Source organism: Erithacus rubecula, assembly GCF_903797595.1.
Source record: "Erithacus rubecula genome assembly, chromosome: 5".
NCBI classification, from domain to species: Eukaryota; Metazoa; Chordata; class Aves; order Passeriformes; family Muscicapidae; genus Erithacus; species Erithacus rubecula.
In genome coordinates this window covers 52,121,032-52,146,046 of record NC_136687.1, presented here as the reverse complement: position 1 = coordinate 52,146,046, position 25,015 = coordinate 52,121,032, and the positions used below count along the sequence as shown (strand labels likewise).

The 25,015-nt window shown below is 42.0% G+C and overlaps 1 protein-coding gene across 10 annotated transcripts in view; it reads right to left on the bottom strand.

Moving 5' to 3' along the window:
- FAM13A (family with sequence similarity 13 member A) overlaps positions 1-25,015 on the bottom strand; it is a 115,026-nt gene that overhangs the window by 10,298 nt on the left and 79,713 nt on the right. For 7 of the 10 annotated variants that reach the window (XM_079305781.1, XM_079305784.1, XM_079305783.1 and 4 more), the window contains 10 exons: positions 24,369-24,548; positions 21,321-21,507; positions 18,397-18,473; positions 17,660-17,702; positions 12,537-12,687; positions 4,714-4,927; positions 4,240-4,378; positions 3,045-3,126; positions 2,705-2,925; positions 1,242-1,325 (listed from right to left, as the gene is read on the bottom strand). In XM_079305781.1, coding sequence (XP_079161907.1) covers positions 1,242-1,325; positions 2,705-2,925; positions 3,045-3,126; positions 4,240-4,378; positions 4,714-4,927; positions 12,537-12,687; positions 17,660-17,702; positions 18,397-18,473; positions 21,321-21,507; positions 24,369-24,548 — 1,378 coding nt within the window. The remainder of the gene's footprint in view (positions 1-1,241; positions 1,326-2,704; positions 2,926-3,044; positions 3,127-4,239; positions 4,379-4,713; positions 4,928-12,536; positions 12,688-17,659; positions 17,703-18,396; positions 18,474-21,320; positions 21,508-24,368; positions 24,549-25,015) is intronic. The other 3 variants (XM_079305785.1, XM_079305790.1, XM_079305782.1) reach the window with 1 other exon arrangement.

Here is a 25,015-nt window from a genome sequence, read left to right as displayed (position 1 = left end):
GGTCTCAGAGAGAACAGGGAAGGTTAAGTGGATTCCCCTGTGCTGCCCTTTTTCTATTTCACACAAGAATAAATCTGCCTGTCCTCTCACACAACTATGCCATTTTTGGTTGCTAATGCAGTTGTGACTGTACAATATTAGCACTCCATGAAGGCATTTAAATAAATTAGTGAGACTTTTACAAACAATGGATAAAGAAAGATATACTTCAGAAGGAAAAGATCAGAAATCTCATGCAGCAGCAGAATGACAGATTTGTGACAGATTTGTGCACCAATCAAGTACTCCTTATAAGCAGTAATTTGTTGCTCCCAAACCACTGCTCAGGGGATTAGCAGCACTCTGAAATTAAGTTACTTTACCTATACAGTTGGTCACAAAGATTATAATGTCATCAGTGAAAGAGAAGAAGAGACTCATAAAAAGCCAACTTTATAGCCTGGAAGCCACAGTGTTTCTGCCACAGCAGACAACAGGAGACAAAACTTTATTCTCTGTCTTCACAAATAAGCTGGCCTTGTTAAGACCAAATATACAAGAAACCTTATACCATTGGTACCAGAAAACTGCAAACCTCTTGGCTGGATAGAAGACTATGCACAACTATTCCTAAGCAGATTGTCTGCTGGGCCACAAATCAGATGTCTGAGAAACCTCATGAGCACAATGCCAAAATAATGCCCACTCAGCCTGCAGGCTCTGCCCTGCAGGTGTCTGTCCAGCTCAGTGCTGTGTGAGGACACCACCCTGCCTGAACAGACTCCTCTGCAGCTGAGGAAGTGAAGGATCAGCAAGGTGGATTAGAGGGTGCACGTGTGGTTTGGAGAGCAAGAAGCTCTAGTGACCTGACATTAAAGGGGCATTAGGGGCATCATTTACCACAGACAAAGACATAGAAATATGTTGTTTGAAAAAAAAAAAACCAACAAAAACCAACCAAAAAACCAAAAAAACTCCCTAAAAAACCCTGAAAACAAAAATAAAAAAAAACCCAAAAAAACAACACAAAAACAAACAAACAAAAAAAGCAAAAAAACCAATCCAAGATCAAATCAAAAACTAAAAAAAAAAAAAAAAACCTCAAAAAAATGAAAAAGAAAAACCCAAAAAACCCCAAAAACCAATCAAACAAACAAACAACCACCAAAAGACAAAAAAAACAAAACAAAAAACCCCAACAAACAAACAAAAAAAAAAACAAAACCCAAAAACCAGCAACAAAATAAAGCTGCAGTACGTACCGGTCTGCCATGAATGCCTTCATAATACAACAAAGCTTTTTGAAGAGCCACTTTTTCAGCTGCTATCTGATCTCGTGTCATGTCCTATGAAAAGTGGCACAGAAATAGAGGAAGAAAAAAAGTCAGATTCCTGGACTCAACAAATACTGATCTGTGCCACAGCCATAGTCATGTCATGCCACCATTATGTTTTAAAGATTCATCTCTACCTTCCAGTTGTCTTTTGTCATCTACATTGCCAAAGAGACTGCTGATGTGAGTAGAACCCTATAGAACCCTATTCTCAATGCAGGCAGATTAAACACACAAATTTTGCATATGAAGATATTTTATTTACAGATTATATATGAAAAAACAACACTATGCAAATTTTAATGATGGTGGATCTTTTTCAGTTAAGATCTGAAATGTAAATTTTACAACAGAACACATGTCCCTTATTTTTCTCCAAATCTGAGACAAACTCCAGTAGCTCTTGTAAAGCTTGACACCTTTGCTTTGACTGTCACAAACACACTTTACCAAAAACTGAAGTGCAGTCAGATTTTCTCTTACTGACAATTCTGCTACAGAGTGAAAAGCTGTAGCAGACAAAAGGGTACAAAGCCAAAAAAAAAGAAAAAAAAAAAAAAAAAAAAAAAAAAAAAAAAAAAAAAAGGGAAGACAGAGAAAACTTCTCTCAGTTGGCCAAAATTCCCCCACTGAATTTGCCTGACACCAAGCCTTTTCTCCCTATCACAGCACCAATTATTATCATGGTACCTCTATAAGTGGCCAGGCTGCAGAGTCTTGCTACAGTCAGGAAATAGTCAAAACATAAGTTGTATGTTTCTCTTCTGCAGATCTAGCAAACAAAGATAATGCTGTCTGCCTCACTCTTATACAGGACTGCACAATTTGCATGTCAGCAGACTCAAGGACTTCATTTACAAGGCTGCCCAGAGCTCAGGTCACAACATCAGACACGAGCACCTCCCTGCTGATAACCCTCAGAGATTACAGCAGCTAACAGAGCTCCATGTGAAACTCTGAAGGTTAGCAGTAACACACCCTGAGAGAATAACATTCACTTTTGGAGTGAACAAGAAGCAAACAGATGACACAATCTCCAGAAGCACCAGAAGACTCAGAATTTGACAAAAAACCTTTGGATGTAACAACAGAAATAACCAAACACAGGGCAGGAAAATTGCAGTAATTCAGAAACATTACTAGGAATATACAAGGGTCACACAAAGGACACAAGGTGATGTACTGAAGACGTACTGAGAAACTGAGCTCGGGGAAAAAAAAATCAAGATACTAAAGGCAGTGGGAAAAGAACTAAAGCAAGTGAGCCCAGACTAAAGGCTGCAGGCTCCTTAACAAAATGTAGAAGACCACAGAGCTTTCACAAGTGATTGTGCAGCCACAGGTAACCTACTTGCACTTAAAGGCTTACATCTGACCTGTCTATATTGTACCTTAATGTCTTCAGGTCGATTTGTCTCTGCTCGTTTCTCTTGAAGCTTCTTCTGGATGGAGTCAAGGGTCACTTCCACAGCAGGCTTGGCAGATTTATCTGTCAGCTCTTGCTTCTTGTCCTCCTCCTTCTCCAGCTGAGAGCCAAAGCTCTTGGGGAGTGTGTTGCTGCGCTGGCGCACAACAGGGCCAAGGTCTTCCTCTGATATCTTCAGTTTTGTCTCTGAACAGGGAAAGATGAGCAATTTTTCATGTTTAAAATGTGAGAGTGTCAGGATGACTGCCTCACATCAAATCTACATGAGGCAGTCAAGCAAAGGTGCACCAGTGGTGGATGCTCACCTTTCAGTTGCTTTCGGAATTTTGCCAAATCATTTGTCCATTTCAGCACTTCAGGGTTGGCTGCTTTGTCACTGTGGGAAGGCTGGGAGGAAAGAAAAGCCAGGCTGAATCTGTGTTAAAACACCAGGAGTGATTCACTTGAAAGAGTGTGGCACAAAGAGGTACAATGGAATTTGGACCCAGCACAGAGCACAGACACTGGCTTCTGACTGGCAGCTGCACACCTCTGACCAGGCCATTTCAGACCTTGCTTTAATTGCTCTGCCTGTCACAACACTCTGTCTTCGGGGGCATCATGAAATGCATTTTCTTTTTAGAAAACACAAAACATTTCATGTCAATGATTAAGATGTAGGAGTGACTCAGAGGGCTGGATGCACACTGAAATTCTTGTGTCTATTGTTTCCTAACAGGAGGGTACCTCTAAAATTGAGGAAACCTAGCATGAACAGCTAGAAAAGTGCTATGATACATGTATCCACACCAAAGGTTGCTTTACATCCAAAGACATCAAATAACCCAAATTCTAGGCTACAGCAAGCTGAGCATTTTTTCAGCCTTTTCTACTTCAGGCAAGATCTTCCCAGTACAGTTCTTTGACAGTTAGATAGCAATAGCAAAAGATGCACACATGCAAGGCTTTACAGCTCCTTACAAAGCTTTCTGTGCATCAGAAGGGCATGTCAGAACAATTAAGAGTCCAGTGCACTGCTGCTGCTCAGCAGCACTTGACTGTGGTTCCTGGCTCAGGAGTGAAGGCAGCTGCTCTCTCTCCTCTGCAATGCACAGGTGTCCTGGGATTACCATCATGCAAATGAGATCAGCAACTGTGCTTTCCATATGCTGATGTTAAATATATGGACAAATAAACAAACAGAAGTTGAACACAGCTATTCCTACACACTGTCTTAAGCAGTGGTCAAATTCCTATGATCTTCCTCTCTTGTGCTGCATGGGTATTGCATAATACCCAGAAAGGTAATTTGCTCAGTGTGCATTCATATTTCTGGGGGGGCAGCACATCTTCTGCCTTTTTTTCCCCCCTTTCCTCATTATAAAAGCTTTCAAACCCTCTGTATGTTTGGCATTATTTCCCTAGTGTCCTTCTGTATGTTTGACCCATTTCCCTGGTGTCTCTTCCCTTTGCTGCTAATGCATACATCTCCACATAAATGCTTAACTCCTAGAGACTCACTCTGTACTTCCTCTCCTCTTCGAATTTGTCCTCAAATCTCCTGATCTTTTTCTTCAGCCCCTGAATCCTCCGGGTTAGCTGTGCAGGGGTAAGGTCTTCTCTGTCATCTTCATAAGATCCTAAAGATGAGCTCCGTCTCCTGCCAAGAGCAGAGATTGCAGGAACAGTTATCCAAACAGCCACTGCAACTTTGTGTGAATAATGGCAAGGCTCACAAAAATGAGAATGCTATGCTGCTACTCTGCAACGACAGCAAAAGATGCTCTAACAGCCTCTTTCAGCAAGTTTCTAGCTATTAATGCACAAGCCCAGAAATTATAAACTAAAAAGAACGTTTTTTAAAACATCAGTTCCCCATGAGTAGGGACAGAAACCTAACAAGGCACAGCCCATCTGAAGAGATGGTGCTTGCTGCAACTCCGCAAACCCTCTGCAGCCTCACGTGAAAGCCAGCACTGGCAAACCCCAACCCACCTCATGAAGGAATGAGAATTGGGAGGAGAAGGAGGCACTTCTGTATCATCCAGGTACTGCTGGCTCTGTCCATAGGCGTAGAAGCGAGGGGACAGCATGGGATCGCTGTCCTCATCCAGCAGCTGGCGAATCAAGCGCCCGGCCTGCGGGGAAAGGCGAGCCTCATCTGAGTCTAAGCCGTCTCGCTGCCATGAGGAGAGAGCAGGGATGGGCTCTGGGAACAGTAAGACAAAGGCTGGTTTTATCAGGTTTGTTTTATACATAAGACAGGCTCCAGGTATCTTTCTAATGAACCTTGACCTGCTCGTCCCGTACTGTGACTCTTCACCAGGCATTCCCTGGTCACAACTCCCATCTGCCCTGTGTGCAAAGCATTACAAAGCCTGGCCACAGCAGGTAACCTACACAAGTACAAGTCCTCTCAAGTGCAACAGAAAACTACCCAAAGATTGAGCAGGAATTACCATGGACTGACACCAAACAAGGCAATCACCAGCTAGCACCTTTTTGAGGAAAAAGTTATACTCAACAGAGAGCATGACTGGCACATGGTATAGAGAAAAGGCAATTGTATTCCAGAAGGAATTTTTTTCAGTTTCAGTTTTCATTACAAATGCTGTAAATTAATAGTGTATTAATGGGTTTTCTATAGGCCCCAGCACTCCAATGCGACCCTGTTGCTTGCTATGGAAATTCAAAGCCAAGGAGTAAGCACAGGCTCTTCTAATCTGCAAGCAAAAGGTGCCTCACATTACCACCTGCTCCACAGGGTGCTTAGCCCAAACACTAACAATTAGGATAATATGGTCTGAGTCTCCTTTTCCCTTTCACATGCAATCCCACTGTTTATAGCATGGTAGAAAAGTGAGGAAATCATCAGCCCTCTGGACAACCTAACCAGCCAGAAGTAAAAGCTACATTGTACAGGGAGGTGGTGGAGTGGGAGAGAAAGGGAAACCCAATTTAGCACTGCTGATTAGCATAATAGAGCCCACGGAAAGCAATCGCCTCAATCTTGTGATCGCTCCCTCCAGATGCCATAAGGAGTCTAACATTTTGTGTTCAGATAGTTTACTAAGCTGATTTGCATGCTCCTACTTAAACTGTCTAATCCTGTGGTGCTAAGAGCCAGGCTTTGAACTTCTAAATCTAACAAATAGTTCTAGAGTCAAGTAACAAAACAAAAACCTTATAGAAAGCTCACAGACCAGAGCTACGGACTAATTGTTTCCTGTGCCTAGTGTGACTATTCTCCATTCACAAAGAGAGAGGGCTTTTGAAGTTATCAGTTTATGAATAAAAGGCAGTGTTTCCTTTTGCTGAATAAGGCTAAAGTTTACACAGCTCAGAGTGGATTGCACGAGGATTCCCCTGCAGAACCTCTGTGCTGTTTCACATTGCCCCTCTGAACAATTTGGGCATTGTGAGATCATCGCCAACGCAGCAATGATGGGCTCAGTGCTCTTCTGCTTGTGCACATCTTCAAATGATGCTCTCCTTCCTTTGCCTTCTTCCTTAGCACATGGATACAAATGGCACACCTCTCTTGGAGGCTGGTGCTGGATGCACACTGAGGTGCTGCCCTGCAAGGGGTGACAGGAGGTTTTTGCTTAAGAGCCCCTCAAAGGTGCTGTGGTAAGAGAAGCACATACAAACCTGGCTCACAGGGGCTACTTCCATGGCATGTGCAAGCCCCAAGTGCATGCAGGCTGTTTTGCCATGGTTTGGAAAGCTTATGTAGCCTTAACTTCCTTCAGGTAATTTCTGAAAAAAGTGTTTCTCTAAGCTCTGTTCAGCCTTGGCATTTTCTAATACTGAAATACTTTGCATCCACTTCTCTAAATCTCTCATGATCTTAGGAAGGGTCTGACAAGATCTTTTGTAGCAAAATAAAGGGTAATACAAAAGGAAAAAAATAATATATTTGACCAGCAGGAATGGGTTAATGATGCATGAAATTCTTCTGGACATCTCTCACTTCTAATTGTTTGCATACCTCTCACCAGCAAACCAAATTTCCTCTTGGAAATTGTTAAATAACACCTCCGTGGGATTTACATAGATTGAATAAACTTAGAAAAAAATCAGGCATATTTAGCAGGAACTAAATTAAGCTCCTACCACAGCAGCTAACAAAGCCATTATTAATCATGCATGATGTACGTGACTTTGTCCAAGGTGGATTTAAAACCAGATAGCATGTGACATTCAGGGAATTGCAATGGCTCAAAGAGCCTCTGATCAAACCCCAAAAGACAGCAAAGCAGTTCATGTAACCTGAGACTGAAATGTGTCTCCTCTCTATTTTATTGATTTCTAAATACTCCCCCAAAACAGAAACTCCCATTACAAAGAAGGAAGTGTTAAAAAGGAGAATAAAAAAAAAAGTCCTAAAAAGAAAAATCAAACTTGAGAATTGACAGAAGAAATGGCTGTTATAGAAAATCAGCTTCTTTAACCCTTGCTCTTGGAAGGCCTGACTCTAATTTTGTTTCCCTTGCTGACCATATACATTTAGAAGACAAAGCCCTAGATACAAAACAGCTAGACCCTTGAGAGCAACGCAGCAATTCATCAAGGAACATATTTAGATATGTACAATTATAGATTTTATCTACATCAGATCACTAAGTGGACCAGAGCTCCAATCCAACTGCATTCTCTCTCCTGCTGGCCAGCTGCCAGGCCTTTCAGCTGGAACCACTGGAATTGCTGGATCACACACACACACAGGAACCCACTAAGGGTAAGCTGCTGCTTTTTCTGACAGTTCCTAATCAATTCATTTCTCTTCAACAGGATGCATAATATCTTTTGTTATTCATTTAGCCAAGATAGCTATCAAAGCATTGAGCTTTTTCTGAAGGCTGAACTCCTGGACTGAATGGTTTTGAAGTATCTGCTATGAAGTCCAGTTTTAAAGCATCCACTATCATGATTAATGCTGTCAGCCTTTCCCCTTTCTGCTAAATGAAAAAAAAAAATCTCAGTAGAGATTGTAAACATTTCACCTTTTCTTTGCCACTGACTTGACAGAGTGGTTACACTTCTCTTCTGTCCTAAAGAGATCTGTCCTGCTTAGGGAAAACTCTGTTTTTTACTCATCTCCACATTCTTTCCATGTACCACTTTTCCCCCCATTTTCCACAATGACAACTTTCCATGGGAAAAAAAGAAAAAAAAAAAAAAGGAAAAAAAGGAAGAAAAAAAAAGGAGGAATATTTAACTACCATGCATGTACCAGTGCAGAGAAAGGGTGAAAAAAAATTTTAATGCCTTGGTCTGACTCTCTAGGCATTTCTTTCAGGCATGCCTTTTCTAAGCTGGTGCAGAAGCAGTGAACTGTGTGCTGGTAGTGAGCCTGCAGTCCTTCAGAAGTGCTGCTCTCCCTCTCAAAATCCCACAGCCAGCTCATCTTTCAGCAAAGCTGTCAGCCATCTGCCAGGTGTGGCTCTGCAGAGCTCTGTAGGCACACAGAGCATTGCCTGTGGCAGCACAACCTCTCTGCCAACCTGCTGCATACAGGGCTGGAGATTTTAATAAACCTGAGCCATTAATGCTTCACACAAAGAAAGATTTATTGTATCAAACTGGTGTATTATTAGTGAGCTCCAAGCCATCTTGCTGACAAAACCTGACTTTTTTTTTATCACTACACTGTGTATTTGCCACAGGGTTACTGGGGCTGCAGGGCCAGCAGAGTGGTGTCTACACAAAAAAACCACTTGAGGAGCAGCCAGCAAAATGCCACAGGCATCTCCTGTTTCCCTCTCTGCAGCCACACAGCTCATACATGCTAACACTGCTTTTACACACACCCATCTGTCAAACAAACCAGGCCAAATCTTAGCTACTGTAAATTGAGGTAGGTCCAGAGGGATTAAAAAGTCTAAATGCATTACAACACCTGAGGTCCTAGTATCAGATGCCACTTTAAAGACTCCAGAAAGACCTCTCATAAAAAAATGAATAAAGTAATTTAAAACTCCTTCCAAAGCATTCACTAGCTCAGTAACAACCTATTTTCTTCCTCTTATAAATATGAAAATGTCCTTGTTTAAATACATCAGCAGGCATTCTTCCTACAAAGATCAAAAGAATAGCCCAAATACAATGCTACCACACCTTTTCACTTAGTGAGACAACACATCTGTCAGCTAGCAAGAAAACTTTGTATTTTGTTTATAGCATGTCACAACAATCTAAAAGACAATTTTAATATTTTTATGCTATTCAGTAAACAATGCAGTTTTTTTAATACTTAGTAATAAAAATAGAATGCCCTCATCACCTTTTGATCTCTTATGCCAAAGAGAGTTATGCACAAATACACTGATCAATCTAAGTCCACAGTGTTGAAAAAAAGAAAACTAAATTCAGCTTCCCTTCTGTTATACTATAGGGATTTTTCTGCACTACTTTGGCTTTTTCCATGGGAAAGTATCAATTAATTCAGTGTCAATACTATTTGTAGATCAGTCTCAAGTGCTGAAACACTTGAAATCAAATTGTGTTTTGAACTTCTGCTTTTATATTTTTATTTTAAGCTCTAAGAAAAATGCCTCCTGATTGTTTCATAAGTGCTTGTTACAGCAAACTCTGCTTGAAATCTCAGCTACAGAACTTTTTTAAAGTGTCAGTAATGGGGTGACATCAGCAGCAATCACACTTCATATTGATTTACTGAGCTGCCTGCTCAGCCCAATCTGCTGACAAGGCCAGCCACTGCTATGGAGAGCAACATACTTCCAGATTTTTCTTGAGGACAGAATAGCAAGTTCTGGGCTTGAATTAGAAACATTTGGTGAGAAATCTGCACAACAGTGCTGGCCTGAGAGAGAACACTCTGTTCTCCTCAGCCACTGCACCCAACTCAGACGTAATCCACAACAATTAGAAACCTTAGCTGTGGAAGCAGCTCTGAACATGCCTGCTCCCAAAGCCATCCCAGCTGGCACTCACTGACCAGCTTAGCAGGCAAACCCAGCAGCCAGATGACACATCCCAGCTCACAGCTTGGTCCACATCCAGGGCAGTAAAACTCCCTCATCCACACCTGCCCAATGCACACCAGGAAGACACTCCTGGACCACAGGAAATGCACTGAGGCAAGGAGTTCAGCACTTTAATTTTGCTGGGGCACTGCTCATGAGTGCTGCACCAACAGCCCGATGATTCCTACATAAGTCTCTATACTTAGCAGGTGAGTGGGATGCAGAAGGCAGGCACATGGCAAAGTGTGAGGCTGTGCATTGCAGGGACCAGGGAGAAAATGTCTCTGTCCCCTCTGTGCTCTGCTTTAGGTAGAGGGAACACAGCCTGGAGAGGTACAGCAAATCTCTCCCTTTGTACAGATTTGACGATGAGGTGAAAGTTATGGGGGGGAAAAAATCTGGTAGGAATTACTTCTAGTGTAACATGAAAGGCACAGGGCTCTGTCAGCTCACCTGGCAGCAGTTACCCTAGTTTTGTGTCCCTGGATGAGGGCTTTTAGGGCAGCTCTGCTCTTTAAATGATGGAGAGCATGCCTGAATGACAAATAAAAGCTAGTCAATGGATGAAGTTGTCTTGTGTAATTATGTGCCCATTGTTGAAGGCTCTTTCCTAACATTTGACTGGAGGCAGTGACAGCTATAGTTGAAGGCAAGTCCTCAACCTGTAATTGTTCTCACATGTCACTTGTGAAGTTCCCAGCAGCTGCTCTGGTCACTAGATGGAAATATAGGACCATTTCCTACAGTATGATATAGAGGACCATGACACCAAACATTAGCTCAACTATGTCATGAAAGAATGGGTAATTTCCCAGGAGACAGACCTACCAAATTTGCTAGAGCAAAGCAATAAATATCTCAGTGTTAGGGCATTTGAAGGCACAGTCCTTTCTCTTTTTTGTTGGGGATGCAACCAGAGCTGTGGCATGGATCCTGCAGAAATGTGTGAAGGTTTGAGTGACTCAGGTTGGCTGGAAGGGAAAGGATGTCCTGGTTGCTAGAGCTGTGGATGGGTGGTACAACTCAGCCCTGCAAAGCCAGTCTCCAAACAGACTCCACTGCTAGCTACAGAAGCAGTCTGAGAGTTGATGTTAAGATACTCCTCTTCCTGTCTGCTGCAAGCTTGATTCCACATCACAGCTAGGAAAGACTCAGTCTCTCCCTGCTGAGACACAGAAGGCACCATTTTGCTGCTGTTCACCCACACCAACAAAATGGTGATTCTGGAAAGCACGCATTTCAGAAGATGATGTCTCTCTCACCCCAGACAGCTGATTCTTTTGCAACTGCCCACCTCCTCCTCCTCCTCCTGTGAAATACACGTGAACAGAAGGAAGGAGCAATCAGAGAAGCACAGTCACATGTGCCCATAATCCTGTCTCATATTTGCAGAGCTAGAAAGCTAGAATGCAAACATAAGAGCATGCCTACTAAGAGGGAGTTGTACCAAAGAAACAACTACTTTCATACAATGGGGAAGCCTCTGGCAGACAGAGAGGAGCTGTGTTCTCCCCTTCATGTGTTCATATGACTCCTATTAGTAATGCAGGAAGGAAAAAAATAAGTCATTATTTCAAAGGTTCACAGGACAGCTGAAGCCACACATCACCTCTGAGAATGCAGACGTGCTCACCCTGGCTTGAGACCCTGCAGGGCTCTGCTAATTGGCCCCTCAGTAAACATCCAGCAGCCAGGGCTGCCTGGGAGCCTTCAGTGCTGCTTTGATCAGCTGTGCTGCATGTGTGGTGATTCCACCCAGGGAATCCCCACCTAGCAATGGAAAAATTGCCTCCTGTGCACAGTGACTGATTGCCTGGCTGAATCAAAGGTGGCCATGGCTGCAGGTTTTCTTTGGTCACACCTGAAGTGTCATAACTAGCCACCTCCTAGAGGGAAAGGCAAAACACAATAGGTCACGTACGCTGTGGAGGCAGGAGCAGAGAACTTCCCTTCTCAGTGTTCCTCAGAGATTGTTATTTTAGAGCAATGAATTAGCTGCATATTTTCCCTCTCTTGCTTTATTAAAACACCACACTTGTGTTTTCCTACTTGCTCCTTGTCAAAACCCATCTTTCACTCCTAAAGCATAAACTAACAGAAGAACACTGGCTTGTACACAGACACACAATCTGTAACTAGAAAAGGGTTTTATCCCAAAACTGCTGGACACCTTCATTTCATCTCAATTTCAAATAAAATTAAGGTCATAGCACCCACAGAGTTTGCCCAGTTTCCCACTCTTAAGCAAGTGTATAGCCAACCAAGCATGTACCCTGGAGAGGAGAGCTAAGAAATAGTACTAAAGCAATTTATTATGACATACAATCAATTTAACATTGTCATTTAAGCTTCTGATCAGAATTCCTACACAGCATACACAAAAAAAAGTTGTTTGTAAGATAAAGTAACAGACAGCACTTTTTACCAGCTGTACTTTTCAGACATGAATGATTTCCAAACAGTGATTGAAGAAAAGTTTTTTTTAGACTGTAAAATACCCAGTTGCTTTAAAGTGTAGGGCAGTCTAGCTTAATGACCAAATGATCAGCCACTAAGAAATACGGTATCTTGAAACTGTACTAAACAGAACATGAAAGTGACTTTGAGAATAAAACATTTCATTTTCCACCTCTAAGTGACAATTAGAGTTAGTACCATTCAGTATTTACTTCCAGATTCTCCAAACTTTCAGTTCTATATTTTGGACAAAGTTGCTTTTCTATTGTTTTTAGCAAGAAGAGAACATGGTCACATAAAGATACACCCAGCCCACTCAGGTTTCCCTTTTATCTCATTTCACTCACACAACCACCCATCACACAATCCTACCTTCCCAGTTGCTGTCATCACACAGTGATGTTAAATCCAGCCGAGGCACTTCAGATACAAAGCTGTTTTCCTGATCATCAGCATCTTGATTTCTTTGCAACTTGTTTTCAGGCATGCTTGGATGTTCTTGAATCTTCATACTTGAAGTCAGCTACGTTCCCATACACCCAAGGAAATGAGAGAGAAAGGAAAAAAACAAAACGTTTCAGGATGCAGAGGGGGGAAAAAACCCCTGCAAGTCACAGCAGCAGTAAGCTCACGCCTTTAGCTAGAAAGATCCAAACAGACCCTGATGTTTCCAGCTCCAAATCCAAATCCCTTGCTTGGTGACCCCTGTGTACTGATTGCTCACTCACACCAGTAAAAACATCCGTCCATCTGCCTTCCTTGAATTTCTCCTTCTTTAGAAAGCTACTGCAAGTTCCCGAGACTGCCTGCCCTGACAACTGCATGCAGCTCAGAAAGCCTCCAGTAGTGGATTGGGATGAAATGGGAGGGAGGGAAGCAGGGAGGCAGGGAGAAAGGGAGAGGGAGGGGGGCAGCTGCGTACACTTCCTACAGGAACGCAACTCCTTCGAGCAACAGCAAAAACGCTGCTGCTGCTGCTGTGTGAGGCTGCAGCAATATGGTGCCTTCTAAAAAGCAGAGCTCCCGAGGCAGCAGCCGCAGCCAGCAGCGCAGGCTACCTACATGAATGCTCTCATGCAGGCTGTGCTGGCTCAGATCAATTAGTGCCAGCTAAGCTGCGCTGGCTGCACATTCCCCGATTTCCTGTGGTTGTTTTCTAGCTGGGCGTGGGGAGAGCAGAACTATTTATGGAGGAGCTCTGGGTATTAAAGCGGCGTTGCGCAAATCCAAACAGCAGCGGGGTTTGGCATCTCAGCTGGAAGCAGTGTGGACTCTGGGAAAACGCCAAAAAATTCGCATCCAGAAACGGGAATAAAAAAGCAGAATTCTGTCAAGTACGTGATTCATCAGGCAGCAGTACCTAGAAGCAAGTGCTGCCTGTCTCAGCACTGTGCTCCCCCTGCACATAGCACACGTCGTGTGCATTCACGCAGAAATCCCTGCCATTCCCACAATCCAGAGACACAGTGCGCCTGTCTGACAGCGCCTGGTGAGAGCGCTTCTGTCACTCCAACATAAATCAGCTGCAATGCCTCGCAGAGGGCAGCAGGGAAAAGGAAGTGTACTGCACGAACATAAACATGTAGTGTGATATGTATAAACCCACCAACAAACACAGAGATAGATGAATAGATAGGATTATGTTACTACATAAACTATTTGGATTTGTTAAGAACAGCTTAGGCATAATTCTCTCAAATATAGTCTAGTGGGCTGTCAGCGTGCAGATTTTTCCCTCTGCAGGTAGTGTGAAAGCCTAGTAAAACAACCTGTCTATTCTGGTAGGGGAAGAAAAGAGGCCAAAAGAAAATAACCAGTATTTCTGGATCTATTTTCCCTGTGAATCCAGAAGCACAGCCAAATGTTTCAATATCCTTAGTACATGCCAATGAGGAATATTTACTTGTTTTCATCTGCAGAAAGCCAGTGATGTGTTTGGTGCATCTTTTCCTTTTTGAGCAGAGAAAAACAAGTAACTTTCATGAAGAGGGAAAAAAGTTGCTCAGTAAACAAATCATATGAATAAATGTTTTTATCTGGACTCAGTTCCATCAATCCCTGCAACTGAACAGAGTGCTAAATAATCTCATCTAGGCTTCCTTTCCCACAAAAGGTTGGATCAGGTGATCTTTTGAAGTCCCTTTCAACCTGGGCTGTTCTACTGTTCTGAAAATCTGGTCGATGAATCGAGAATTACACTCTTTGTAAAAGAGTGTTCTGCATTGTATTTGTGTAAGGTGTGTATTTCCTGTTCATTTCAATAAATGGCCTTTTTGAAACGTTAAAACAAAATGAAACACTAGGTGACAGTTTGCCAAGCACTAATAACTCATGCAGCTTGACACTAAATCTGATTACAAATGTGTTTATTGTGAGAGCTGTACGTGGAAAAATGCTAATTCACCATTTGATATCTTTTAAGCTGCTTCCAGGTTGGGAGGACTTAAATATTTCTCTAAGGTCCATTGACAAATTTTCTGCCAGGATTTAAATAGTCTGTGCACCTCACAAACAAAGACTGGTCAGTGGCCAACTGTATCAATTGATAAACTGCTTGCAGATTGCCAGCACGGTATTTAAAAGGGATATTTTAAGGCATGGAAAACCGAGTTTCAAAACAAGTGCTATTTTTAATAACAAAGAAGTGTGAAGGAGAGGAATGTACATAGATTTTAACAATTTCAAAGGGAGCAACCTGAGAATACCATTTCATCACCACTACTGATACTAATTAGAGATAAATGTCTTTCTGTGAAGAGTGTACAATCTCCTGACTTATTAAGACTCTTAAAAGATATCTGTAGCAGATACAAGGGCACTTCCCAGATAGGTAAACATTTCCATTAGACATATATTAGAAAGATCATATCAATGCTTTCTTCTTCCTGAAGTAATTTCATTGAAAATTTTTAAAAGGTGTGTAAAAGCAGGCCTGTACCCTGCCTGCAGCCAGTTACTCTCCTTTCCTTGCTCACTGATGTAGGCCCTAATACAATGAATAAATCATTAGGTGCTCTGAAGAACAATGGTGGTACAAACCCAGGAGACTCAAGAAAGCAGATGTTTAACTTCCTTTGCATTAATGCTCCAAACCCACAGAGTGGTAGATAATTCAGTATTCCCATCACTTATTTTCTTTTTTGATTTCCTGATGCCACCAGCTGCGAATCTCTAGGAAAACAATCAAGTAAGGGAGAACTGCTTTGCTTTAGCTACGGATGCACCACAATTTCTTACAAATCAAAGGGGCAACAAGTTGATGATGCTGGTAACAGTTGCAGTCACACTTCACTACAGATATTACATAAATGACCACAAAAAATCTTCAAAGCAGAATATTTCTACTTGAATTCTGCTTTTTAGATGCTGCTTTTGCAGCCATGCTTTGCAGGCACCAGTAACTACAGATCTAAGTAGCCTGGGGGTAAGTCAGCTGCATTCATTCTCTCTGCTCCAGTGGAGATTGAGCATAAAGAGTAGCTCAAACAGCAAGAAACAAATGGCAACACAAAGACTTTTAAATTCTGATCAGGAGGTTGTATTCTGTTTAATTACATATGGATTCCAATCAGCTCTACATAAAAGGCTTGCTTCCCCTACATATGATCTTCCATTACAGCCACAAGCAGGAAGCATCCTTAAGCACATCTTAGGAATACAACCTGATACAAGAACACAGCCATTTGGCTGCCTTCCTCCTACCTGAGCCACACCAGCACCCCTCTACACTTGTTGCCATGTTGGTATGAATCTTAAATACTCTTCCCTTATCAAAACCTGGGTATCAGAAACCTGTGTTTTTCATCCTGGAGCTTAGCTACTTCCAAGAGCAGATTATGAATGTTACAAAACCACTGAAAACTCACTTGAGGCTTGTGTTTCAAGGCATTTTTGCATTCTGATGGAGACCCAAGTGAGCACAACTGGTAGCTATGGCAAATTCCAAATCCTTTTCCTAACAGATTAGACTGGAGGCAGGGTGAGAAAAGAGAAAAGAATAAGAAGAACCCTGTTTCTTCCTCAACCTGAATGAGTTGTTTGTTATGAAATGTATGTCTTTAAGCTGCCCTAAGCAAAAAGCTTATAAGGGGCAAGGAATGTAAAACAACTCTGCAGGAATGTAACATTTCCTTGACCTTGTAATTCCTATATAATACACAATCTCTGGGTTAAGATCCTCTCCTGCAGTTAAAATTTTACACTTTAAAACTTCTCCTAAAGTGCTGTTTATCTTAGGATTATGATTTCATTTTAAAATGTATCTCTACCAGGTTAATTTAAAAGCTTAATAGGAGTATTGTGGAGCATGGCAGCAACAACAGCTTTTCCACATGCATGTGGGTACATGAGGAACAAAGTGTTGCAAAATCTAGGCTCTGGAAAATACAACAGCTCACCAGCAAGTGCAAGGGAATACTGACCCTCTGGAGCAAAGCAGGAGATCCAGGTAAGCCCAGTCAGAGCAGTGATCAAAGGCAGCCCTTTGCAGGAGCTACATATTTCAGGGTCCCACAAACTTCACCAGCTCCACACAGCTGATTAGAGCTCAGCTGTCAGCAACCTTTTACCTCTCATGCTAGGAGGAAATAATTCCTACCAGAAATGAAGTCTTTCAAAGGCAATAAATGCATAGTGGCTATTACTTGTAAAAGAAACACAGGAGGGGTGTAATTTAAAATTATCACCAGCCTGCATTCAAGTCCAGAGAGCCAGAGAAACCAGACAGTGGCTACAGCTGCTGTACTCTGCCCACTTAAAATGGATGCACAGTTGAGGGAAAGAAGCCACAGATAACTCTCCCCAGTGTTTTAAATGCTTGGCTGTCTATATTTTTTTAAGCAAAACCAAGGGATTCAACCTCACCCAACACCAATCTTTAAAAACACCATAAAGTCAGTGCAAGAAGTGTGTGTGTGTATGTAAGAGAAATGGAAAGCTAGGGGAAAACTGCTGCCATCAACATCACATCTGCCCTCCTCCTCCTGACATCCATCCCAGTCATAAACTGTTAGAAAGAAGCAGGAGGTGATCCAGTTTTTCTAAGACAAATGGATTACAGACACCTATGTTCAAAAGCAACAGGCTGCCCTAGGAATGATAAAAAAAGAGGCCAAATGATTTTAGAGGAATCCAGAGAGACAAGCTAATCTTACTACCCTGGCAGATAAGCAGCCAGATGTCCTGTTTGCCATAATTAATAAGGGAGCTTCACATCACTTAAACCACAGTGCTGACTTCAGTGATCATTCCCTTTTTGGCAAGGAGGGATCAAAGGGAAGGAAGCAGAAGCTATCAGACTCCCCAAAGGCTGAGAGGCTCCCTAAACTATGCAAAGAAAAGCAGAAGCAAGGGGCAGAAAAAGTACATGCTAACTCCATTTCTCTTGTGAAAAGCAAAACTATATGCATAACTACTTGTTTCTGCTTGATAAAACACTAATTTAGAGACCACAAAACTGAAACACAAAACCAGCAACAACAAAAAAATATACCAACCTGAGAATGCCTGAGAAATACCTCATCATTTTCATTTTCCTTGCTATAAAAAAAAAAAACAAAACAACATATTACAAACACAAAACCAGACTTTGTCTTGTAACAAAAACAAGCAGAACTGCACACAAAGATTTTTTTATTCTTGCACACTCACTAATTCACACAGTAATTGAAGGGACTCTGAGTGCAGCACTTCAAGCTGCTAAACAATGCATTTTTTGCTTCCTCTCAGGAGCTATTTGAGAACAATATCTCATTTATTTCCAGTGCCCTTAATTCAAACCAATACAACTATCCCAACAAATGTAACTGTTGAGAGAAATTGTCATCTCAGGTGAGTAGAGTGAGGCTGTACAGCTCTCACAGAAGAGTGAAGCACAAGGGAAAGGGCTGGATTCCCAACCCAGAGGCCAGGTAAGACAGGTCCTGCATCCCCATGTGGAGCATGCTGGTTCAGGTGCTCCACAGCTGACTTTTTTTCAAGTCTGCACCATCAGCACCTTCAGTGACATTCCTATCAGGCTGGGAAAAGAGCCTTGGTGGCATGTGCTGCAGGGCAAAGCCCACACAACACACACAGTGCCTCCATGAAGCTCAGCTTGAAGTTAACATGGTGGGTAATCTGTTCTGTGGCATACATGCCACCCCCACAGCCTGGGTGGGAGATCTCTCAGGCTGTACTACAACCACAGGGAGAGGAAAACATATATGCATATATAAAATAAAATTTAAATCACCTTTCTTCAGATAAAATTTCCATGTCATCAGGTCCTGTTCTGTCTATAGGCTTGGATGAGCTAAAGTTTTCCATACTCTGCAATACAGTAAATATTAAAGCAGTAAGATATATATGAGAAACAGCTGCAGGTCATTAAACAGATCAAACACAGAAATATCCAACAGGATTTCTAGGAAAAGGGTAACACACACTACTGCCTGCTGCACAAAACAAACCCCAGTTTATTGCCCATAAACTGCAAGAAAACCCCAATGCTCACTGCTTCATCTCTTTCATCAGACAACCTCAAAATGTCAGAACAGAATAATTCTGTATGGTACCCCACCAGCTCCCATTATACAGACTGACAGTCAGCCCAGGCTTGGGAGCAATTCTCTGGCCTGTGCAACTCCTCTAAGAGCAGACAACAGAATCCACAGCAACTGCCCAGCAGAACTCCTCATGTTCATGTCAGAAAACCCTCCACTTCTCAGCCAGACCCTTCCTTAGTTTCTTCTTACACAGGTATAAGAATGCAAAGAGACTGTACAGTGCAATGCTGGGCTAAAATGAACGCAGGGCAAGCAATCCAACTGGTTATGACCTCCTGTTCTGGGATTTGTCTTGGCCACCATTTAAAACATTACACTGTTGAGTACTGTGAGGACAAGCCATTTGGCCACTCCAAGCACATGCCCAGGATCCTTTCTACCCTGGATTTTGGGCAAGTCCCTCTTAAATAGAAGGAAGTGGTTCCTGCCCTGGAAAGTACACAGATTCTTGGGGAAGTCACAGACATTTCTCACCTGCTATACCTCCAGCCTGGTCTGTCATTCCAGCCTTGCCTAATTTGATGACTCATCCTACTGATACCTGGCTACCATGTTCCTAAAATGCAGTTACATTTTAATGCTTTGTGGTTGATTTGTTTGGGAGTCTGAGTGGAACTGACAGTTTCTCCACCACTGACTTGTGCTTTTGAGCCAGATGCAACCAGACAGCTATGAGGAAAGCTTCCACACACTGTCCTACATAACCTTTCAGGCTTTAAAAAAAAAAAAAGAATGCTCAGAAAAGGGTGTTTAGGGAGAGACAACATCACAAACTTGTTTACATGACAAAGACCTACAAAGGCCTATTAATAAACGCTAAGGTGCATGTTTTGTTATGCTTCAAGTAGTAATAATTGGGGTTGTTATTTGATGTGTAAAGGTGTAGCCAAAAGAAAGCTAAACCATCACACATCCTTCTGGCAGACTCTGAAATGCAAGAATGTAATAAACATACTCATTAAAACTTAAAAAGCAGCTTCTGCTCTTCCAAGACAATAGCACCATGCTCTCTGCAAGATGTTTCATAATGATACTTGCAGTTGATCATCCCACTCGTGACATTTCCTACAGGAGGACAAGCAAAAACCACACAGCTGGTCATCTTGGTCAAAGTGCTTTTAATACAAGATTAGTTAATTTTAAGTTCCTTTCAGCCTTTGCCCTTCAAGAGACTAAAAAATGAGGGCAGGGTAAAGTCCAGTGGACACAGCTAAGTTTGAGGCCATTTCTTCTGGGCACATTTGAAGACTTTATGAATGCTTTTCAGGTCCACAGCAAAAGTGGATACTTCTGTCAGTATTTCCTTTCCTAAATCCTGAGAAAAATTCTCATTTACATTGAAACTGCTTTACACTCCACAGGCACAGAGAAAAGGTGCTGAAAAGATCATAAGCACTAGACCTTTGCCTATCTTAAAGTGCATTGCTACAAGCAAAGACAGAAGTGTGAATGTGTCTGTCATACTCTGCTTTCATGAAGTATCACATGAGAAGATTGTGGATACTGAGCACTAAATTTAAGTTACTAAATTGAGCACAGTGTACAATTTTTGGCATCTTGCCTTCTTTTGATCATAACGAAAAGCAAATCCCCCTCTCTCTTCTAGAATCTCTGCACAGGATATGAATATCAGATCATTGCAATTTTGTGATCTAAACAAAATGAGTCCAAACACAAGGTCACATTAAGAATTTGCTTTCAGCAGGCTCTAAAACTTAATCATGTACCAGTGAAGGAAATGTCCTGTAACTCAGGACAGTGTTTTCACACAGCTGCTGCTGCTCCTGTTCACCATGCAATGCATGCCTGGTGCAGGCACAGTGCTTCTGCCTCTGCATGCAGACCCTGCACTGAAGCACAGTGTAATTTCTCAGCTGCTGACACTCCAGTCAGTGCTCACTCTGGCTGAGAGGGAAGGAGGGTGAACCAGTTTTATTCTACAGCATGTAGAAGTAGGCAAACTGTCCTCTACTGTGAAAATCACACAAGAACATGCTGGAAAATTTCTACAGTATTCCAGATTTTTACAATGTTATAACAAAGTCATTGATGTCTCCAGTAAAAGGTGGATAGAGGGATCACCTTTCAGACCAACACACTTCAAAGTACTTTCCAAATTACAAGCACCAGACTAAAACACAGGCTTTAGGGAAAAGGCATAAAATACCTTTGCCATCTCATTACCAAGTAGTCGCTTGAAATCTAGTTTCAGAACTTAGGAAGAATATGAAAATAAACTCGACCTGAATGTGGAAACCTACATCTAAGGTTCCAAACTCCTTGCAAGGCTTTTGAAAGACTGTGAAAAAGACCTATATCCTTTTATGCTTTCCAGAATGCTCCACCAAATTCAAAAGAAAAAAGCAAAAGGTTGTAGAAAGAGAAAATGACTACACATAGAGTATCATAACAGAAATAAGGTTTCTTCAGTTGCCTCATCACAAGGGTTACAAGTGTGGGATCCAGTGTTTCCCATAGTCTAAAACAGGCACTTGAGGTTTGTACCACAGGCAAAAATGGCTACCTAAAGGAACCAGATGTGAACTGAAATGAAAAAAGAGTTTTTCCCTTCCTAGTAACAGACATCAAATAGTGCAGTGTGCTGGCTTACCACAGGACTGTCCTGGTTGTCATTAAGCTCTGACAGCTTGGTGCTGGATTTCTGCCGTTTTGATTTATTCCTTTCACTAAGGTATGAGGAGCTGGTGTCTTGTAGTTTTTCTACATCTTGAGCAGATAGAATACAATCTTCAAGACTGTTGAATCCAGAAGGAATGTTTTCCTTGTTGACAACTTCCCTAAAAAGAAAAGGGACATTACAACAAGAGGTTGTTTAAAACACTCTCTTGCTACATTTATGGTAGCAATAGAGAACTACATCATACTGACTGGTGCATTTCCAGCAGCAACATCTATTCCCTATGAAACCACTGTCTCTGGTTCTTCCCAGTGCAGCCAAAAACACACACTATGCCATGCTAAGTTCCACTGAGGAGCAAAAACCAAGTGTATACACCTCAGGTGAGAAAGCTTTGAGGATCAATGTTTGGGATTTGATTCACTTGCCACTAAAACCAACACACAGAAAACTTCACATGGAAGCTGGACTAGCCCCTGGCTGCCTGTGAAATTTTTATAGAGAGTATGAAGCATATTTTCCTTTGAGACACGTGCTTTTAATTTAGAAAAGTGACTCACAGCTGCGGTCCAGGGATCTCCGGTGCATGACACTGCATAATTGGCCCTCTTACTCATAACTCTCAAATGCAAGAATAGGACTGTGGTGCTTTAGCCAAATGCTTGATTTTTATTTGGGAATTACACGAAACATAAAAAGGGAATGTACCTCTGCAATGGTAATGCAACTGCTAGGACAGAGGACTGTTCTGCTATGTTGGGAAGAGAATGGGACTGCCAGCACTAAGTCATCATGTGATGCGCCCACTGAGACTCTCTGGGCTTGCAGGGTTTGTGCATGTTTACCAGAAGCCTGGCATATGGCTTATTTTGCCCTCTTGGATCCTTCAGCAGGCAGTTTTCTATTTGCAACTTGTTTAGTAGTCTTCCCTCTACTTTGTCCAACAGTGAAGATGCACATACACATCACTACACCATGGGAGCAGGAAAAACACAAGACATCTCATTACCCTGCCAGAGGCTAAAGGCAGCTTGCTTACACTTGACACTGAAACTGGAACATTTGCTAACCCTCTGTGTGGCTGTCTTACACAGTGCTGTGCAACTCCAAAGCCTGCTTTCATGAACAGCAGGAGAATTCATCTAGACTTGACTGGTGTGATAAGAAACCAGTTACTCTGCAGTATCTGGACAGTGCCAGCACGGCGAGTACCCAGAACAAAAACAAAACTAGAAGGCTCCAGTGACTTTGACGATGACTGATCTCTAGGTTTTGTTGGTGGAAAAGAGATACAAAGAGGTATGATAAATCTCTGACTAAACTCCTAAGATAAGACATTTGCCATTGTGGAAGTTTTAATAAACCCTTCAGCAGGCCAACTGCACATTCTGAGCCTGTAGATCATGCAATCTTCAAAGCCTGGGAGTTCACCTATGTGATTTTGTGATAAATACTCTTCCTGCCTGTAGTCCCACTTTGTGACATTACAAATCCTCTTGTGATCCATCACAAGACAAGGAGATGAAGTCACTGATAACCAAAAAAAAAAACCAAGAGAAAGACATTTTGAAAGGAATTCTCAATTTTGATAATTTACCCAGCAATGTGACCTAAGGGAACCAGGGAAAACAATTTGGACCACAGCCAGCATTCAAAACTTCCAACGTGCTTTAAATCCTTGACTCTGGCTTTCTGGACCAAGCCTGAATAACTGTGTCAATCATATCTAGAGGCAGCTCTGTAACACACACTGAAGCAAAGCCCTGCAGTACTATATGCTTCCAAACACGTACACTAGCCAGTCTCTGACCTACTTACCTGAGAAGCCTGTCAGCAGGGCTACTTAACAAGAAAAACTACTTTGGAGCTGCTGCCAGATACTCTGATGACTTGCAAGTACCAATTTCCCAGGCCACCTTTACAGTATATTTTCTTTCACTAGGAAAATGGTGCAGGTTTTTTTTTGTTTGTTTGTTTGTGGTTTTTTTTGGTTTTTTTTTTTTTTTGTACAACAGCAGCACTGACACATTTTGGGAAATACCACGGATGCAATATTAACATTATTAACATGAGGTATTGATGACTATGCACCTGTATAAAAGTAGCTTCATATAAGAAGGTACAGGTCCAACAGAATTTGGGGAACTCAGCACCCAGGAAACAACAACAGGAGAATAGATGTTTATTTTGGAATCAGCTTCAAATCCTAGCAATCCAATACTGCAGTGAGGCATACACATTCTTTACAAGAATTAGTGCTGTGTGACAGACACCAGTTAAGTACTGATTAGAATGTAACCTTGCAAAGACTGTGCTACAGTTTCTCAAATACAGCTGTGCCTTGTGAAACAAGTTTGTTAAAGCTGTGGGGGTATACATTTGTGCCACATAATATATGTTACAACTAGAGGAGTATGAATGGAAAAATAGGTATTATCTTTACTCTTTGACAGACATTTCATGCAATCCACTACTAAGTCATGCTTAAACTTTGTGTAATAGTGTGGATAAAAAGAAAATCTTAGATTCTGATTGATCAAAATCCTAATTTCAGACAAACTCCCAAGTCTCCTCACTAAACCCAAACACAAGCTGTGCCTCCACACACAAAAGAGGAACTTAATCTCATTTTTTAAGACATTCTGAATTCAAAAAAGCAGCTGAGTCCAAATTTTTTATCTAAAAAAAAAGTTACAGGCAGCAGAGCCAACTGCTTGGGAATTTCCACTAATGCAGCAAATACTGTATCTCTTACAAATTCCAAATACTATAATTAAAAACTTGACTGCATAACCCCCCCAGATTCTTATCATGCTTTGCCCCACTCCATGATCTAGTGAACTCTAAATCTCCCAGCTCCAGTGATGCCACAGAGCTCTGCACAGGCACTGCAGTCTGCTTTGCACTTTCAACTCAGGGAAAATGCTCCTTTCATAACAGAATGCAGCATTGCCTTGATAAGAAGACACAGCTGGGGAAGACTTAAACACACTTTCCAAAACAAAGAAATCAGGCTCATACATGTCTCTGTTTCTCCGGGCTTCCTCCTGCTCTTTGTGGTGTCTCCTCCTCTGCCTGGCAGACACATTAGAAGAGGCTGAAGATGTCCCGGATTCAGAGTCCTCTGAACTCTGGCCACCTGAGCCATGCACATCAAAGAGATGCTGCTCCACGGCTGAGCGGATTGTCTTCTCTAAATACCTGTCAAGCCGAAAAATAAGGTCAAATTCAGCTCAAAGACTCTGTGGAGCTCACTCTCTGCAACAATAATAAAACAAGGGTATCTGTGGGTTATGCAAAGCAGCACAAAATGTTCCAGTGCTACAACATATGCAAAGAGCAAAGCCAAAATCTTCAGATTTGGTTCAAGTTCCTCAAAACAGCTGAGCCTTCCCAATTTGCTCTTTTTATTTTTAGGGATGTCTGAAATTTAAGTAAAACAACTAATTTTACTCACTGCAACTACTGACACTGGTGCCTAACTTCCATCCTTCACTTAAAAGCCCCTGCTCTGACAAAATTTGATACCCAGCCATGCTGACAGTGGTCAAGCCTGTTTTGCAATACCAGCTCAGTAAGGCAATGGATCACCTGCAAAAAGATGATTCACTGCTGGCTCACAGAGGGATGACAGAAAGCAAACAGTAGCTCATTACAAACTCCTCACA